At 31.8% G+C, this 18,222-nt stretch overlaps 1 protein-coding gene across 2 annotated transcripts in view; it reads right to left on the reverse strand.

Moving 5' to 3' along the window:
- LOC125052316 (1-phosphatidylinositol 4,5-bisphosphate phosphodiesterase classes I and II) overlaps positions 1 to 18,222 on the reverse strand; it is a 76,564-nt gene that overhangs the window by 55,690 nt on the left and 2,652 nt on the right. For both annotated transcript variants that reach the window (XM_047653082.1, XM_047653081.1), the window contains exon 3: positions 1,735 to 1,872. In XM_047653082.1, coding sequence (XP_047509038.1) covers positions 1,735 to 1,872 — 138 coding nt within the window. The remainder of the gene's footprint in view (positions 1 to 1,734; positions 1,873 to 18,222) is intronic.

Below are 18,222 nucleotides of genomic sequence, written 5' to 3' on the forward strand. Positions count from 1 at the left end.
CCTATAGAACATTTTTATTTACGAAATATTATATTGAAATAAAAAACCGTAGCTCACTGAAAATCGTTGTTGTTAACAGAAGCTAAACGCCTCGCTTTTCGTTTAAATTGATATATAAGTGTATTTTATGAGCAGTGGCTAATGGCTTCAGCGGTGAATCTCATCCCTGACGTTGTAAGTTCAGTCCCCAGCTGTGCACCAATAGAATTTTCTATGTGCACATTTAACACACGCTATACAGTGTAAGATATCATTGTGGGTACCAGTATCACTTAGACCCATAGTTCGACGGCGCTTCCGGTATTAGCGCCACTAGCATTTTATAACTGTATTTAATTCAATAAAAAGGTGAAGATACAATTGCCGATATACCGCGGTAAATGTAGAGGACATTTGCTATTTTGTAATTTATTTATGAGAGTCTTACATAACACAGGACGATAAACATCGACAAACACATTACAAAGTAATTAAATTACTCAGCAAGCACTTAATGGTTTTTATTTTGACGTAAACTTAATTCCGCCGTAAAAGTGGAAATAAAGCTTTATATTTGTAGGTGTTTAATGAGCAAAGTTCAGACCACAGCGATAAAAAGCTGCTCAGTGTTTTAGTTGGGATTTTGGAAAGAAAATTTTATATGGAACTGCTTTATTCTGTACATTTAATAGCAGTACATTTAAAGTAACTTGGATTCATTTATTATATTCGATCGTATTTCATTATCTCTACAGCCCTGCTATTCTGTAACTCACTTTTCGAACTTACTGAAAACTCACTTCTGAAAAGGTTGGAGCTTGTAGTTTATTAGAATGCCAAATCATAAAGTGACTGCTTCACGACTGATTTCAAAGCGACCGCCGATGCGAAAACCGCTGTGTGAGTTCGAAAAGTGAGTTACAGAATCGCAGGGCTGGTCACGCTCTAACGTTCGATTTCTTGGTAGATGTATTTTGGCTTGGCCTGGTCTTACTTCCAAAAAAAAAATACTACTATAAACACCGTCTGGCATAGTGGGAGTTCAAAGCATTGACAACTTCTGAACTTAAAGTTTCATACGAACAAGTAATAAAATTACGAATAGTTAATAGCATCTGAACAAAGAAATAACCTTAATTGAAAGGCGCCGAAGCCTCAATGTCAATAAAGTGGAATTTATAGCGTATAGGAGAAACGTCGGCGGTCATAAATCATTATTCGTAATAATCGTTTGTTCAAACTACGCAAAACATAGAGCGATGAAAGAACTTTTTTATATAATCTCCATTGTATTCTTTGTACTTAGATTGAGTACTTTTTAGCGTGGCGTTTTAATCGGTAGAGAAATCTAGTTTAAGCCGATGGTTCCCCTTTCAATAAGTTTATAGACGATGAATTATGCGTCGGCAGACATTAATTGGGGGAAATGTAACGTCCCGTAAATATTAATAATTTTTTTAAAACAGAAATAGTCAGTTCTATACCGTTATCGTAAAAATCTATCAAATATTTTCATAATTACAGTAGCTAAATGTTACTTATTCAATTGTAAATTTATTTATTAGGATTTTTTTTAATTGATATTTTTGGCTTACTTTGCACGTTTTAATAATTTGTAGTAAAAATTACCATTAATTCTATACATATTGTGTCACATATCAATGATCTTTGTTATCAGAGACGTCTCATACTTTCCTTTTCATACTAAAATACTTTAAAATAATTAGTGTATGTGTAAATTATAAAAAAATATACCTGTGCTATTTCCTTCCTAGTGCAACAGAAGTTCACGAATGTAATATTCACGAAATCAGCGCCGTGGCAGACTGTCACGGTTTTTTCTTCGAGTGAGCCTTGAGAGCCGATCAGTACCACGTTCCTTATCTTAGGATCCTGAAAAAAACATACAGGTAAGTCTCCAAATCTCTGAAACAGCAACGTGCAGACGTACGATACAATACAAAATATTAACAGAACTAAATAATCTGAAAGAATTTTAATACATTTAAACAAGGAGCTCATACTAAGAATATACTAGAAAGTCACATAAATCGAGTTGCAACATCTGTCAAAAGAGTGGCGGAAAGTAGTATGAAAATCATCGTTACGAGTATATCGGAGTCCGTAATGGGTCCGTTCCGCTCGCAGTGGAAGGCGGGCATAATGCTTTTTTACTGATTTTATATAATCAACCAAAGCCATCCACGATGGAAATTTTCGAACCATCTAAATACTAAAATTTTATTAGCGTGGTTATTTGCGAGATCAAACAGTAATGACCTATTTATAAGCTGATATTTCTTGTACAAACTATTTACAGACTTATCTTCCTGCCCATCGCCAATTATATCTGAATTATATTTTAGGCGTCTATAAACTTTCCTAAAATCTGTTCGTTTTGATCCTAAATTGAAACATTACTAAATCAATTGTTACTAAATAGGTAAATAAAATTGTCTACCATTCGCAGATATGGACCATCTGGCATTTTAAATATAGAACCAAGACTACAGTGAAACGAAACCTTTAATATTTTTTTACTAATATTGTTTAAGTAAAAGACTTAAATTAAAATCCTTCGGTTCTTTATGTTTTAATAAAAACCGTCAAAAACGTGGTAGCGTGTAGACCTGTATATATGTGTAATTTCTAAACGGCCTAATTTGTAACTTTAAAAAATTAATTATAATACAATTTTTTAAAGTTACAAATTGACTGATTGAATTTTGACTCCTAGACAAAACAAGATTTGTTTCATGCGCGATTTAAAATATGATGTGTATCAAAAACCTAATTGGAACTGACGTCACTAAAAAGAAAACAACAGAACATCAAATCGATCTATTAATTTCTAGAATAATTAATGTTACATTCATTCAAGGAACAATCAAACTTTCAGATCATTTTCATTGATGTTCTTTTACTACATTAAACGCGATGGAAAGTCACGTTATGTTGAATAAAACAGCCAATTAATCTACCATTTATTTCTCCCTATGCATTTCAAAAGAAAATTAAATAGACCTATTATGTGGTAGTATCAAAACTACATGAATATTACACATATAAATCGGGGCCCCAATGTGGATTTGCACAGCAAGACAACGTTGAAAGGAGTCTGTCAGAACAGAAGACTACTAACAGACCAGCTGTAGCAGGATTTCTTTAAAGTTTATGAGGATAGTAAATATACATTTTATATTATGTAAGACATAAGTTAGCTTAGGAGATATAGCCAAAAACGTGTTTTCACCCCTTTTTCCAACATGGCGGCCGGGGGACAAGGGCGCCAACCCCACAAACTTGAGGTTAAGCTTGTATTGACCCCCCCTACATGTCCCATAAATAAAATTGCGTCTTCTATCAAATGTTCAGTTTAGCCCTCAAATTGTAACATGGACTATTTGTAATTTGCTAACAATAAGCAAAAAATTCTTTATTTTATTTAAAAAGTGACGTACATATAAATGTTTAGAGAATATTCAAGAAATGTGTTACAAATATGCAACAGCTTGCTAGAACTCTGAATACAATGTAGTTTTTACTGCTCACCCCACAATATTGTTCACACAAACGCTACTTGAAACACCAATAAATCTAAGTACGTCCCTTTTATGAAACCAAACTGTTGTAAAACTGGGTAAACATTTTGCTTGGGGTTTTAGGTAGAATTTATAATCTGGAACACTGTCGATCGGTCTTTTATTTAGGGACGAAATTAATGAACTTTTTGTTATACTAATGGGGAAAAAAATTTACTTCAACATTCCTGAGGATTCAGAGACAAATATAAAGGGAACCTTTTCAGAAATGTTTTAAATGTATAAATTCCTGTTGTATTTTTCTCAAAGTCCCTCTTCTATATTATGTGTATATTTATAATATATACATATATATTTCCGAGCGTAAGATTGCATTTATAACCTTTTAATAAAGTTTAACTAAAACCTATAATAAAACATATCTGTTTCTGTATTAGAAACATATTGTGTACTGTTAGCGACCTAAAATAAAAATTAACTACTTAAAGCTAATTACTTATTTACTACTAGTACTCATTATTTTATTACTATTTATGTAAACAGTTCCTTGCTTTGAAACCTTGTACTTAGATATATTATATACTAATAAGAACAAACAAATATTTATTATATAACATTGAAAGTTATTTAACACTTATTTTAATTTGATTATAATTAAATAAACGAGTTGATATTCAATTCGTTTTTAACTGACTTCAAAAAACCCGAAGGAGGAAGTTTACAATTCGATGTGCTTTTCTTTTAAACATCAAATTATACTGATATATTCATTATTGCGAAAAAGATGTATTATGAACGCGAGGTCAATGCCTAACTTCCATTTTATAAACTCCCTCTTGTTCATGAAAACACAAAGCATATAGGGTATGAACTTTAAAGTTCAGACATTTATTGTAAACTCGATTTAAAAAGCCGGCGAGTATTGCGCTCCTAATAGAATGAAGCTTTGAGAAACTTTTCCATATTCCAGAATCATATTCGAAAACTGTCTACGGAAAGTTTTTATTCAACTTCGCTGCCAACTCAATTATTAATACTGTTCTGATTGTACTTTTTTACTAGTTGGTTTGGTATCTTGCATGGCGTATAAACTAAAACCGACCTTAATATTTTGCTTTGCCGCAAGAAATATTTCAAGAGCTTTACTTAGACCAGGATCGATAATTTTTGAAACAAAAAAAAAACAGTAGGATGTAAACCATTGGAAAAGGAGGAGAATATTATAAAAATGAAAGGAAAAATAATTTACGGGCGATCTGAGGTTGGAAAGGGGAAGGGGGTGAGTTTTAAAGGGTAAAAACGGTTTATCTCGATTTCCGGCAAAACTAAGTCCTATGGAAAAAAGTCTAATGGCAGTTGTAGATAATAAAAAGATCTAAAACTTTTGTATATACACTTTTTTCTCATAACCTCAAAATTTATGCGATAAATTAAAAAAAACAAGTTTTTGGTTTTTTATTTTTATCTTTTACAAAAATAATTTTTTTCCCCACGAAATTTGGTGAAAAGTTACCTTTTTATGTCCTTAATACGCTGTAATTTATTTGATTGAAAATATTAATTTTTTCACCTTATTTTGAATTAATATGGGTTTCATCCTACTATTATTATTATTTCACTTTTTAAAATAAAAGTGTGTTTTGTCATAACCCTGGTCTATTACTTTTCAAAAAATTTCAAATTATATTTCTTGAGAAAAATTAACTTTTCAGCCAATCTCCATTTATGAAAGATAATAATGGAAGTATTTTTAGAAATTTTCCGTTTATATTGTTCTAAGAAATACAGGATAACGAACTTTTCTCAGAATGAGTTCTCAGTGATGAATAATAACAATCTTCTAAGTTAATGTTAACACAACATTTTTTTTACATTTTCACCATTACACATTAGTTGAATTATTCAGATTTTCTGTAGTATTGATTTGGTTTTTGTGTATTATAAATACTTAGAAAGTATTTACCATAAATTATCTCGCCCAATACTTACATTGATAAAATAAATAACAATATCATTTTGTTTCTATTTACACAATTAGCACTTGCTTTAACGGTGAGGAAATGAGGAAACCGGCATGTCTCAAACCCAAAAATCCATGACATGTGTCAGATACAGAACGCTAATCACCTACTTGTCTATAATATAAAATGTTCGAAGAAACGGATACAGTGCTTTTAATGGGATTTAAGTTTTCATTTAGTTTTGTTTATTACTGTTATTGTTATTTTTTATATTTTTTGTCTTAGTTATTATTATTATTTTTTGTTTTACTTTATTTTTATTTAGTAGTTGTTTGTTTAATTTTTTCCTTTGTAAGATTGCTTATGTTTTAATGTAATTGATGGGTATGTGTAATGTGTATGTGTATTAAATTTGTTATGCCATATTTTCTTGTATTTTTTAGGCATAAACATTGTTTTAGAATATATAAATAAATAAAAATAAAATAAAAAACCAAAATAAGACTGATACGGGCTCTTGTATTCCCTATCGTCCTGTGTGGTGTAGAAACGTGGACTGTCTTGGCTCGAGAACGGCAAAGGATGCCTGTAAGATGTACTGCTGGCGGCGAATGCTAAGTATATCCATCTGATCCAACTCCGTATACGAGCTCGCCTGTATACATACAATGCGCAGAGGCGATGAGAACTTGGAGAAACTGATCATGGTTGGTAATACAGATGGCAAAAGATGATGTGGCCCTTCACCAACCAGATGGACCGATCAAGTGACTGACACGTCATCCTTAAAACTATACACTGTCATAAGAGAGGCGCTGGACAGAAACCGGTGGAAACAGATAGTCCGCTCCAGAAGCTTTCTTGATGACCACGACGCTCATGAGCTGCCGATTGTAGAGAGACTATAGGTACCATTTTATGTGAGTGCGAGTATTTTATTCACTAAAACTACTTTAGATTCACGTATAAAATATTTAATATATACGTAGTTATTCAATTAGTCAAGAATATATTGTGGTATAGTTAGTACTTCGTTAAGTAAACAGCTTCTATTCGTAGATGTTTCGTAGCAGTGCTACGTACAACCTACATCCGCTACGATTTTTAACCCCCGACAGCAAAAAGGCAGTATGCCTATAATATGTGTGAATTCGTCTGGTTTTTAGCGTGAAGGAAATAAACTATTTAAGGTTAATTTTAAAGTAAATCACATATAAGAGAACTTTTAGTTTGATTTTTTTTTTTCTAGCAAGAATATCGTTATAGGCAATAAGAATTTAGTATATTATTTATATATTTTTAAAATTAATAGAATTGATGAAAGAACGTGGAGAAATGAAAGGTGGTCTCATACGCTTCTTACATTATATTTTTATTGTGTACCGATAAAAAAAACAATTACGTAGCAAACAGTTACAATCACCCACAGAATACCTGAAGTTTAGAAGATCTGTTTTTTATTAATCCAACGTTTTATAAAAGCTTCGAGGGTAGAGTCACACGAGGCTAAATTTTGATCAAATGAAATGAAAATTTATTTAATCATATTGGTAACAAAATACACTTTTGAAAGTCAATATTTAAAAGGAAGATCTGAATTTAACTTTACTACTACCCCAAAATCAAGGGCATTGAGCAGGCAAAATGCACCTGAAAACAGATTTTTTACGCCTGTCAGAATTCCATAGAACGTATGTCATAATACAATTACATCTTATGTCACGTAACTATATTCACTAACCAACACAACGATACAGTATATAAGCATAGAATTGTTCGACAAATCATTCGTTTAATCTAACCGACTCGATTTCTTGCTGCCTTATCAAGACTTTGGCTTTCCAGGAAAACATTTTTAAAAGCAATAATCGAAACGTACTTATATCACGGCACGGATTTCCGTTTCCAATAATCCCTGCGATAACAATAATTTGCTCTTTGCAATCGTTTCGTGGTAAGCTTTCTGAGCCGTTCTCGTACAGTGTTACAGTATGAATCTAGCTTTTTCCTGCTACTTCGCTCGTGTGGGCAGATATTCTCGTCTTGAAAATAAATTTTATATTTGTTGTAAGCCAATGCTTAACCCAATGCGATAAAGAATAAACACACTTATTCAGCTGTTTTATTGAATATTGTTTTAAAGGGAATTTGTTGGTCAATTATGTTGTATGTTTGGGTTCCTCCACTGTACGAGCAAGTGTAAATTGCGCACTTAGTAAAAAAATATGTGAGTGCAAAGCTGGACCTTGAATGAACGGCAAAAATTGCTCTTTATATGCAGTGTTAACTAAATACAGTAAAAGTTTTCAGACGAAATAATATCAGAAATTTATAAATGAACAATTCTAATATATGTCTTTGGAAAGGATCGCCTAAGGTCATAACGGATGTATAACAAACACACTGACCTAAGAGAAAATTATTATTAGACATTACAATACAACCTAGCTTTCATCAACATTATATTGGAGTCAGCCGTTCTTCATAGTTTAATTTTCCTTGCGTCGCTTCTTCCATTTATGAAAATATTATGAAATAAAGTAGTTTTAAAATGTAAAATCATATGTAGTTAAAACAATTACAAATCGAATGTAAGACACCAAAATGAAATTATTTCGTTTCCTTCCGACGTCATAAAAATGTTGAATGTATGACAAAAATAAGATTTTATTACAGTGTAAAAGTTAAAAACATTTATTTGGGTCTCACATTAATTTCACTGAAAGCATTACACGTTCCCAGCTTCAGAGTGCATACAACATATACTTTCGTACTAACTAATTTGAATTTATCGTGATTCATATGCACTTTTTATTTTTCATGTGTCCTTTTTGAAGTGTAACTTCTTTAAGCGCATGAAGGTAACATTTTTACGGAACGTCACGAAGATGTGCAGCGTTTTTGTCGAAGAAAAGGGAGAGAGCGATTGAGACCGATTGAGAGAGTGTGAGAAGGGTGTTTTTGTCGAAGAAAAGGGAGAGAGCGATTGAGACCGATTGAGAGAGTGAGAAGGGTACCTTATAAAAATTCTATTTTTAAAATTAAAAATTCGTAAAGAGAATTTATCAAATACATAAATAGTATTTTATGCAAAATAATTTATTGAAATCTCAAATTACGAATTGTAAATTAAAATGCCACGTGTTTTTAATAACGAAGAAATAAATTTAAAAAATTAAATTTATTATTTGTATGAATTTTCGCTCTTTTAATATTTTGATGACAATTAAATTCATTAAATTCCTAACATACATACATAACACATCCCTTTTCCCTCCCTTTAAGTCTCAGAAATGTAAAGTTTTAGATTTATATAAATATGAAAAAGAGTTAAAAATTAAGTTTCACTTCTGAATACACATGGTATGGTGTACTTTGTACGCACGCACTTTTTTATATTTTTGTCCTGATCACTGTTTATATATGTTTTAATTTCTTTGTTTTGTTCCATTAGTTGTGTCTAAATTACTATATGTCTTATGTTTCTTGGAAGAGATCGCTCGAAAGCGATGAGACCGCCAGTCGCCCTCCTTTTCGTTTATATAATGTCAATCGTATTATATTTTTGTACATGCAACGAAGTGTTAATAAATATAGATTTGACTACATAATTATTTGCACCCACAATAAAGTATGTTCTAGTCGTTATGTCAACCGACTGTTAACCGCATGTCCACAAAACCACAAACTAGATTGAGCGATTAAACATTTGAGGCTACATATCGAAATAGTTAAGCTATTACCCGCGGCTTTCCTCATATAGTTAAATCGATGCAAGGTTCAGTGCCGCAACCCCTAGATTATCCACTTTCCATAACTAACGCGTTTTAAGGACCAAATTTTTGAAGTGAAACTTCTTTATCGACGTATGGGAGAAATTTTGTAGCAATGTAAAAAATCGTCACGTTTTTCGGTTACGTGCCATGTTGCTTTTTTTTAATACCAACTACAAATTGACAAATTGCTTGATCGATCACAGGTTGAATCCGATATTTTATTGAAATCTCGCGAGAAAACCTTGAAATTGGTCGGATTATTTCAAGTAAATACAATTAATGAAATTCTGTAATAATTTTAGTAGTAATAAGGTAAAATGTAATTATTACATTATTTGAATTCATGTCTATGATAATAAAAGTCTTTTGTTAAACTCTATCTGTTTAACTTTATTTAACCAATTTCTGTAAAGTTGCATATAATAGATCATTTTTCGAAAAATAAGGTCATAAAGAAGTTTCACTTCTTACGTGTGTACACTAGTACACGCACAATTTTTTTTCATGTGTAGAATCTTAATAATATTACATTTACACTCAGCCCTCTCGGACAGGGAAGTGAACAGAACAGCAATTTAATACGTCAATCGACCTGCCAATGAGAGCTGAATGTGACGGTATTGTGGCAGGAAGTATTTATGGCAATACTTTAGACAGCGGCAGGGGCAGTAAGGAAGAGCTGAAAATGTGGTAATTTAACGTAATAAAAACTGGCTCGCCGATTCTCCTACTACCTTCATTTATAAATATTGCGCCGTCCAAGCAGGACTAACAACCAATGCGATATTAAGTGTGGGTACAACATACTTCTACTTATCAATAGCTTGAAAGGAAGTCCTGATTCACACGTTGACTCACCAGAGCAATGAAACTGTAAACACTGAGTTTGGACGGAAGCTCCTTTTATATCATAAAATAAATTGCCGATAATTTTAATGTGAAAAACATATTTTAATATTATAAACCATTGACCACAGAATATTTTATTTTTTCTTTAAAACAGAAATTTTAATACTTCGATTACGTTCGATTTTTCTTTCCTACTTTCGACTTCACTACAAAATTGGATTTAGAGATTCTCGACGCCACTAAAGACTAATCTCTTCTTATTGCTACAAATTATATACAGTATAATACATATAATCTGCCTCTTTTCATCGCAGCATAAAAGCAATTTGTCAAAAAGGGAAGGAAGAGTACTTTAAATAAAAGAGTGCCATTAGGCTGATTTAGTTTTTATTAATAAGGGAGTATCCTTTAGGGCTAGATGTAGTTTTTTTATATTGTTTAGTCATTTTAGATTAAGATAAAGACAAGATGTTAATATAGTAGTTAAGGAAGGAAGGTATATTATGTTTAAATAGTAGCTTATTAGCTCCTATTAGTAATTAAAAACCCTACAAAAAATGCTATCACAATTTTTTTTATTAAAAACCTACAGTTCAACTAAATGTTTACACTGATATTGTAGATAATTTAATTTTAAAGTTATTTCACTTAATTAAATTTGTGGTTTTAGTAAATTACACTATAATTAACATCGTTTAGAAATTTTTGTCGGTATTTTTGTTGGTAATTTTGAAGTTACTTTAAAGTTATGTTACATAATACATAATTATTGTTCATCACAAGTACATTTATTTAATTAAACACCAATCATTATATGCATAGAGTAAGTTAATTCAATAAAGTTATTTTTAATAGCTGTCTGAGTTTTGTACTATCTCCGACTCAATTGATTTTCCTCAGTTTACAAAGCTAGCTCATAGCACAACAAATAGAGAGAGAAAGCTGCTTTAAAGCGTCATAGAAACAAATGAAAGAAACAATTGAATTCGGACGACATCGCAGGCCTAAATACAGTACGTGTTCCATTTTGGTATGCCACAGGGGCAAATTTGGTTATTGTACAAATTCTGTGTTGCTTTTCAAATAGCGAGCGCGTGGGACTTCTAATAAAGTCACTCGCCTCAGTACACGAACATAAATTGCTTTAACGTGGGATCAGGTCATATAATAAACCACGTAATGCCACCGGACAATAAACGAGGAAACGACGCGTTAAAAATAACATATTTCTCGAAATGCTTCTAAATAATTCGCATTAAATTTTACGCCAACGTCACGCGCTAATGAGACGTTTTGTTAAATGTGTTGTTTTTTACAATTAGTAGTAGTAGTAGTTGCGATACAGTTTTATATAGGAACGAATAAAATGCGTTCGTATTCGTACGAACCAACACACCTTTTTGTTATTAAAACCCTAAGACAAAATACAGGCTATCATCCCAACTAGGCGCAGATGGGTTCAATATTCGGTTGCTTTAACATGTTGTCCCAATATCAGAACATAATAAAATCCTAATAGTCCAATAGTATATCGGTACACCTTATAGTATATCGGGATCAAAACAATAATGTTATGGTTGAACTAACACTACTTACCATATTGCAATATTTTAGTTTTTCATCATCGTACATTGACGTGGCACACCCATTAATCAAACTTAATTAATTGGCGTTTATGTGGAAATGGTACCATAAAATATGATTAATGGAACACCATGCCTTATGCAGTTTTACATTCATGCGTTATATTAATGAATCTATTTGCAGAACATTTATTTAAATATTTTATTTCAAGTCAATTATTTACACTGGATTGCAGTAATACAGAAATACAGTAAACAAAATGGATAACTGCGATATCCAGGCAATCACTTTGGGGGAAAAATAGATAAGGTGAACTCAAAAATTGCAATACAAAAAAGATATACAATTACTAAAAACAATGGAACAAAACAAAGCAATGAACCGTGTGAAGACAGTGAAATGGAAAATAAAAAAAGGACGCATGAAAAACGAATGGGAACATAAATCACAATAGTTTCAGTTAGTATGAAAGTTAGGAATACGATGTGGACAGGTAATGCTTGTGCAGTAGGGATTAAATGGAAGCTTACTACACGAATAATGTATATATATTCGTATAGTAAGTTTTCGTATAAGTATAATATATATAGTTATTTTCGTATCCTTCACCTCTTCACACTAGTTCTAAATAGGCCTTCCAAGTCAAGTTTTCCCGTACAAATTATTCGATTATATTATTTTTTATAAGTATTGTTTTTAAGGACACGAAAATTTTTATACAGCGTCTTTTTTTTACTAAAATGTCATTTTAGATTAAAATACGATTATATATGGATACATAATAACAATATCAAAGACATAACCTTAGACAAATAATATCAAAGACATTAAAAAAATACACATATTATATCAGTATTTAAAGCGTTCACTCCAAGTCTTACATCGAAATCTGAAAAAGAATAAAAGCATTTTTAAAGCCTCACATCTTCTTAGAAATATATTCTTCTCTTTAAACATTGGCACTTATTTTCAGTAACCAAAACTGTCAAGAATCCATTAAAAAATCAATACTTATTTATAATTCTCGCTTTGAAATAGACTGGAATTAACGTTCCGCTTGAAGTATCTTTCTATAAACTATACGAATAAATAAACACAAAATTGCAAGTTCTTCTAATTTTCATTCGCCTTTGTATTTCAATAGTAAAATTTATATATTTCTAATGGAAATTTAATCACAAGGGGTTGAGAGACGCTCATAATTATAGCCCGTCATTTTTCATCGGCATTTCGTGGAAATCGGACAAAAGTTATTTCTACTCGGAGTGCAATCACCTTTTTCAGTAAATCGCTGACGTTTATTTGATTCGGGAACAATTATCGTGTGAATAATTGATTTGGAAACTAAGTCCAATTCATTAGATTATGAAAGTTTTAAGGGTTTTAACGCCGTTTGGTTTTATATAAATAAATAAATATCAGTGGCGCTACAACCACATTAGGTCTTGGCCTCAAATTTCTGAATCTGTTTACTGATCATTTTTTTAAGTCTAATAGGCAAGTCGGTGATCAGCCTCCAGTGCCAACCACGCCGTCGACATTTTGGGTCTAAGACATGTCGGTTTCCTCACGATGTTTTCCTTCACCGCAAATGTTAAATGCGCACATAGAAAGAAAGTCCATTGGTGCACAGCCGGGGATCGAAGCTACGACCTCAGGTATGAGAAACACTGCTCACTAGGGTGTGGTTTTAGGAATGGAATTAAAGTTTACCCGGTGTCATATTTTATATTATATAGGTATATCTTTTTATATTATTTACGAAGCTCGTTTAGATAAAATACTGTATCAAACAACAACCTGTTTAAAATCGTAATATTATTTTTAATATTAAGTAATTTAAAGCTTGCCTTTTGCCTTTAATATTTATTTCACGAATTTTAAACCAAGGATCTTCTTAGCATTAATATAATCAATTCCGACTTCTGCGTACCTATTAACGAGTACAGAGGCTGTACTCCCACTGAATATCATAACAGAATCACAGCATATCAGTACAGTAAATGATCTTCAAACGTTAACTTAGGGAAAAATTTCGCTAGAAACATACAATACTACAACAAAGATAAGACGTGAGCAAAATGTAGAGTACCCAAGATATATTAATCAGACTAAATCAAAGTTGGTAAAACAGCCACGTAGAATAAATACTTACTCAGGAGTTACCGCTGTAGAGGACAAGATTGCGGCGGTTAACGAGTTCCATTCGTGTTTCAAATAGTTATATGAATTTAAAATTTTAAAAGGTTGCACATTACATTGTTACGGTAAGGTATGGTTGTATGGTAACGGGCAAACTAAATTAAACAAAAGAAACGACATACAGAATCTATATATATATAATGAAAATGGTCTTCGTTTGAGGCTCAATCACGCCTAAACCACTGATCGTATCGACATGAAACTACCACCATTCGATGCGAAATTTTTCCTAGATGGTTTATGGCTATTTATTTTCTATTCTAACGTTCCTTCATTTTTTTATTGCTGTTTTACTTTTATGAAAATTTATCCATACGGACTTCACCGCGGAAACATTCGGGGGGGCTTCCTAGAACCTCTAAACGTCAACATCTGTTAAAAACTCGATTTTCGAAATATTTCAATTTTCTTAGCGGGAAGTTAAAAAGAAGAATAATAAAAATATGAAAAAAAATAAAATAATGAAACATAAAATTTATTTTAATTCGTCCAGCAAAGCGGGCGCGAAACGGCTAGTACAATATATAGTAAGTTTTAATTTCAACAATCATCAATTTTCTGACGAATATTCAGAAAATCCACGAATTCCGAACATAAATTACTGCCAGCGGTGTATGTCAGCTAAAAATGACGACCCACAACAGCTTTCGACAGCTTTCACCGATTCCCGACAGCGCGGCGGAGAAAATAGTGGTCTATTTTTGTAACAATACAAATGGTCGATGAAATCATAATGAGGCCTGGATCGTGACAGTTCACGAACGGTATACATAAACGAATGTACATTGACATTAACGCGACACTTTTACTTGTTAGATGGTTAGAAAATGACAAGTATTTTCATAAGATACGCGAGACTCTGCGAAACGTATTTTAATATTAAAATATGTAAGTAAAGTAAAGTATGTTCGTCCCGATTCATCAACCCTGTGATACAGGAATTAGTCTTGACATTTGATGTTTAGATGTCTGATATTTCATTTTATACATATTTTAAACGTAAGACACGACATTACTAAGGAAGGATGTTGAAATTTCCAGCCCTATGAATGAAGGATGAACGGTTGTATAAAATAAATACAAATGTTAACTAGAATAAGTATAAAAACTGGCACATTATATGTAAAAAGGGAAATTAAAGCTTCAATAAATTTAAATATAAACATACTCTTCTTAAGTCTAGGACTGAAGATTCATCATTATCTTTCAAGAAGTCTCTTGATTCTGAAATAGAAATTGTATCGCTGAAATCTAACCCGGCATCGCTCAACTTACCAGCATGTCCGAACCAACAAGCTGCACAAGCCATAAGATGGTACAAAACAGTTTTAATACTTAAGTAAAACTTGGCTTTTTCGTTTTAAAGACGGTGCCAGAAGTATACTCTTATTAGTGGGAAAACTAAACATAGCCAAGTTAACAACGATAAAAGTAAAACATAATATAAAAATAAACTTAAGGTCAACGCAATTTTAATGAAATCTTATAATATAAGTGGCATTGAGAATAGAAATAACCTTTAAAGTATGAAAATGAAAATAGAAAATGTGCGTCGAGTAAAACAACAAAGTGAGATTAATTGATTTCCATGAATACTTTAGTTATATACCTGGATACTAAATAGGCCATATATATAGGCAAATAGAAAAAAAACTGTCAAATTACGTCATAGTGTGTGTGCTTCCCATCACTTACATACGAAATTTTTCGTACACAGGAAAACTCACTAAAAAACGTATATATGTCCACGCTTATTAAATTTAAGCGATAAAGATTTGATTGAAATAAGCATAACCATGTGTGCGACCAATTATTTTACCCAACAATCAAATTGACAAAAACATTTCTCCCATATTGATCAGAGATAATCAACAACATTCGTGTTAATTAGGTTAACAGTATTGCTAGTATCCAATTTTCAGATAAGCCAAAACTAGTGATTAAACCACAATTATATTGCACTTAATGATGTAATGTAAATAAATAATTGAAAAATCTTTCTAACTTATAGAGAATCCATAAAAAAGTAGTATATATGTCGATAAATAACTGTCGTTTGAAAATAATAATAAAAAAGGGTGCGTGTACTTATGTACGCGCGCAAGAAGTTATACTACTTTGGCATTATTAAAAATAGTTTTTGATTGCATGCAAATAATTACAATTAAATAATCAAAGACTGGAAAAGGAGTCATTATAGACAATAAAGTTCAGTTTACATTTGAAAAATTAAATAAATTAATTAAATTATGTCCAATGCCGTAGCATCTTCCGTGGACAACTTCATTCTGATAATTTTGTGTCACGGTGCGCGCGCATCGTAAAATTTCACTCTCATCAATTTTTCATAACGCGCCTAAAGAAGTATAACTTCAAAAAAAACATGAAAAGAATTCATATACTTATTCTACGTCAGTAAAATTAGTGATTCGTCTCATATTAATTTAATAATTCACCGTTAGTAGAGTCTGTAGTTACACGCCATTGTTCAACCTAAATAAACGTTAAACATGGTATTCCCAGCCAGTTTCGATTCTCTAATTCATAAGTTTGCAAACTCGACGAATATATGAATATACTAACAATAAAACCCCTAGAGCCCAGAGTAAATGTAAGTTTAAACTTCACGAACAAACAGTCTTGTTCAAAGGAGTTCGCTTTGAAGCTATGAGACATGTTCATAAAGAAAAAATTATAGGAAAACTAGATGACCCGGCAAACGTTGTTTTGCCATCTATATTATTTCTAGGAAACGTTTTTTTAGTTGAATAACAATAACTATCTACTATAATAAAAGAGTTCGAAGAGGGGTGAAAAATAGGGGCTGTTCGTAGAGGGGTGAAAATTAAGGTTTGTATTTATTTTTGTAAGCTGTAACATAAAAAAAAACAAACAAATGTTTGAAAAAGTAAAAAATAAAAATTTGGGGTGGACACCCCATATCACTTTGGGGTTTGAAATATGGAGTAGCAGATTCTCTGACTTACTGAATATGCATAAAAAATTTCATATGAATGAGTCGAGCCGTTTCGGAGGAGTATGGGAACGAACATTGTGACAAGAATTTTATATATATATATATATATATAGAGAGATTAACTTTCTTTTGCTGACAATAATTATTAGAATTTTCGTTATTGCTCAATTGGTCACTAAGAGAAATGTTTTAGTATTCCATTAAAATATTTAAAGAACGTTCATAGATAACTGGATTTTTAAATATCATAATTGGGTATATAATCTTCGAAAGACACGTGTAAAGAATATCTTGTCAGATAAGTAAATGGAATTTCACCTCTAATGGACGAACGGTAAAGGTGGTCTGTCGTAAAAACCACACCTCCGATAAATAGCCGCGTTTCCATTACTAGCTAACGATTACTGACCTATAACTATTATAGTCGCGGAGAAAATACAGGTCCAATAGTATGGAGTTAACTTTTAAGGGATACTTGGGTACATTTAATAAAAATATTGTGTATTGTATTCGAAAATGAGTAATTATAATATCGATAAGCCACAGAATCTGTACAGGTGTACAAATAGATGGGACCTTGGTAGAAAATCAGGTAACATTTTATCCGTGCAAAGTTTCCAACAAGGACGACAAAGTTTACACGGAAAGTTAAAATAAAACCTTAAAAGTAAAATTCCCAAAAAGGGACAAATAATACAATATACTTAGTTACTATTAGTACTGTTTTTATAAGACCTTTAGAGCCCCATTTTGCAATATATACATTTATACAAATATTATTTACAATAAAATTTTATGGGAGCCTTTATACTAGGGATGCATCCGATACCGATGGCGATACTTTGGGTTTGCCGATATATCGGCATCGGCGATATTTTCATTGCCGATTCACCGATACTTTCAAATTTCACGCGTATTTTGTATGATCAAGTTTGTTGCAAACGAGCCACGGACTATGGTTGCCCGAGAAATCCCCGCATTTTATTCAGTTTGTTGTCTCTATCATTCGCTTGGGGACAAAGCATTATTATTTATGTATATATGTATTTCATTTCGCTAAACCCTTTGTTGCATTACAATATAAAAATTGAACATAATTAAATGAAAAGGAGGGCAAAAATACATATAACATATAAACTAAAAAAAGTCTACATGAAAAATAAAAAGTGCACATGAATCACGATAATTTACGATCAGTCTCACGTCAGTTAGTAGTTAGTACGAAAAACTCGTTGGATTGATTAGTAGACCTAAATTTTTACTCGAGTCAGTTAACTATCTTTGCCAGCGCATAGTTATTAGATATTATGGCTTGCGGGAGATCATTGAGACTTTATTGAACGTAGATTTGA

This window comes from Pieris napi, chromosome 9 (genome assembly GCF_905475465.1).
Source record: "Pieris napi chromosome 9, ilPieNapi1.2, whole genome shotgun sequence".
Lineage (NCBI taxonomy): Eukaryota > Metazoa > Arthropoda > Insecta > Lepidoptera > Pieridae > Pieris > Pieris napi.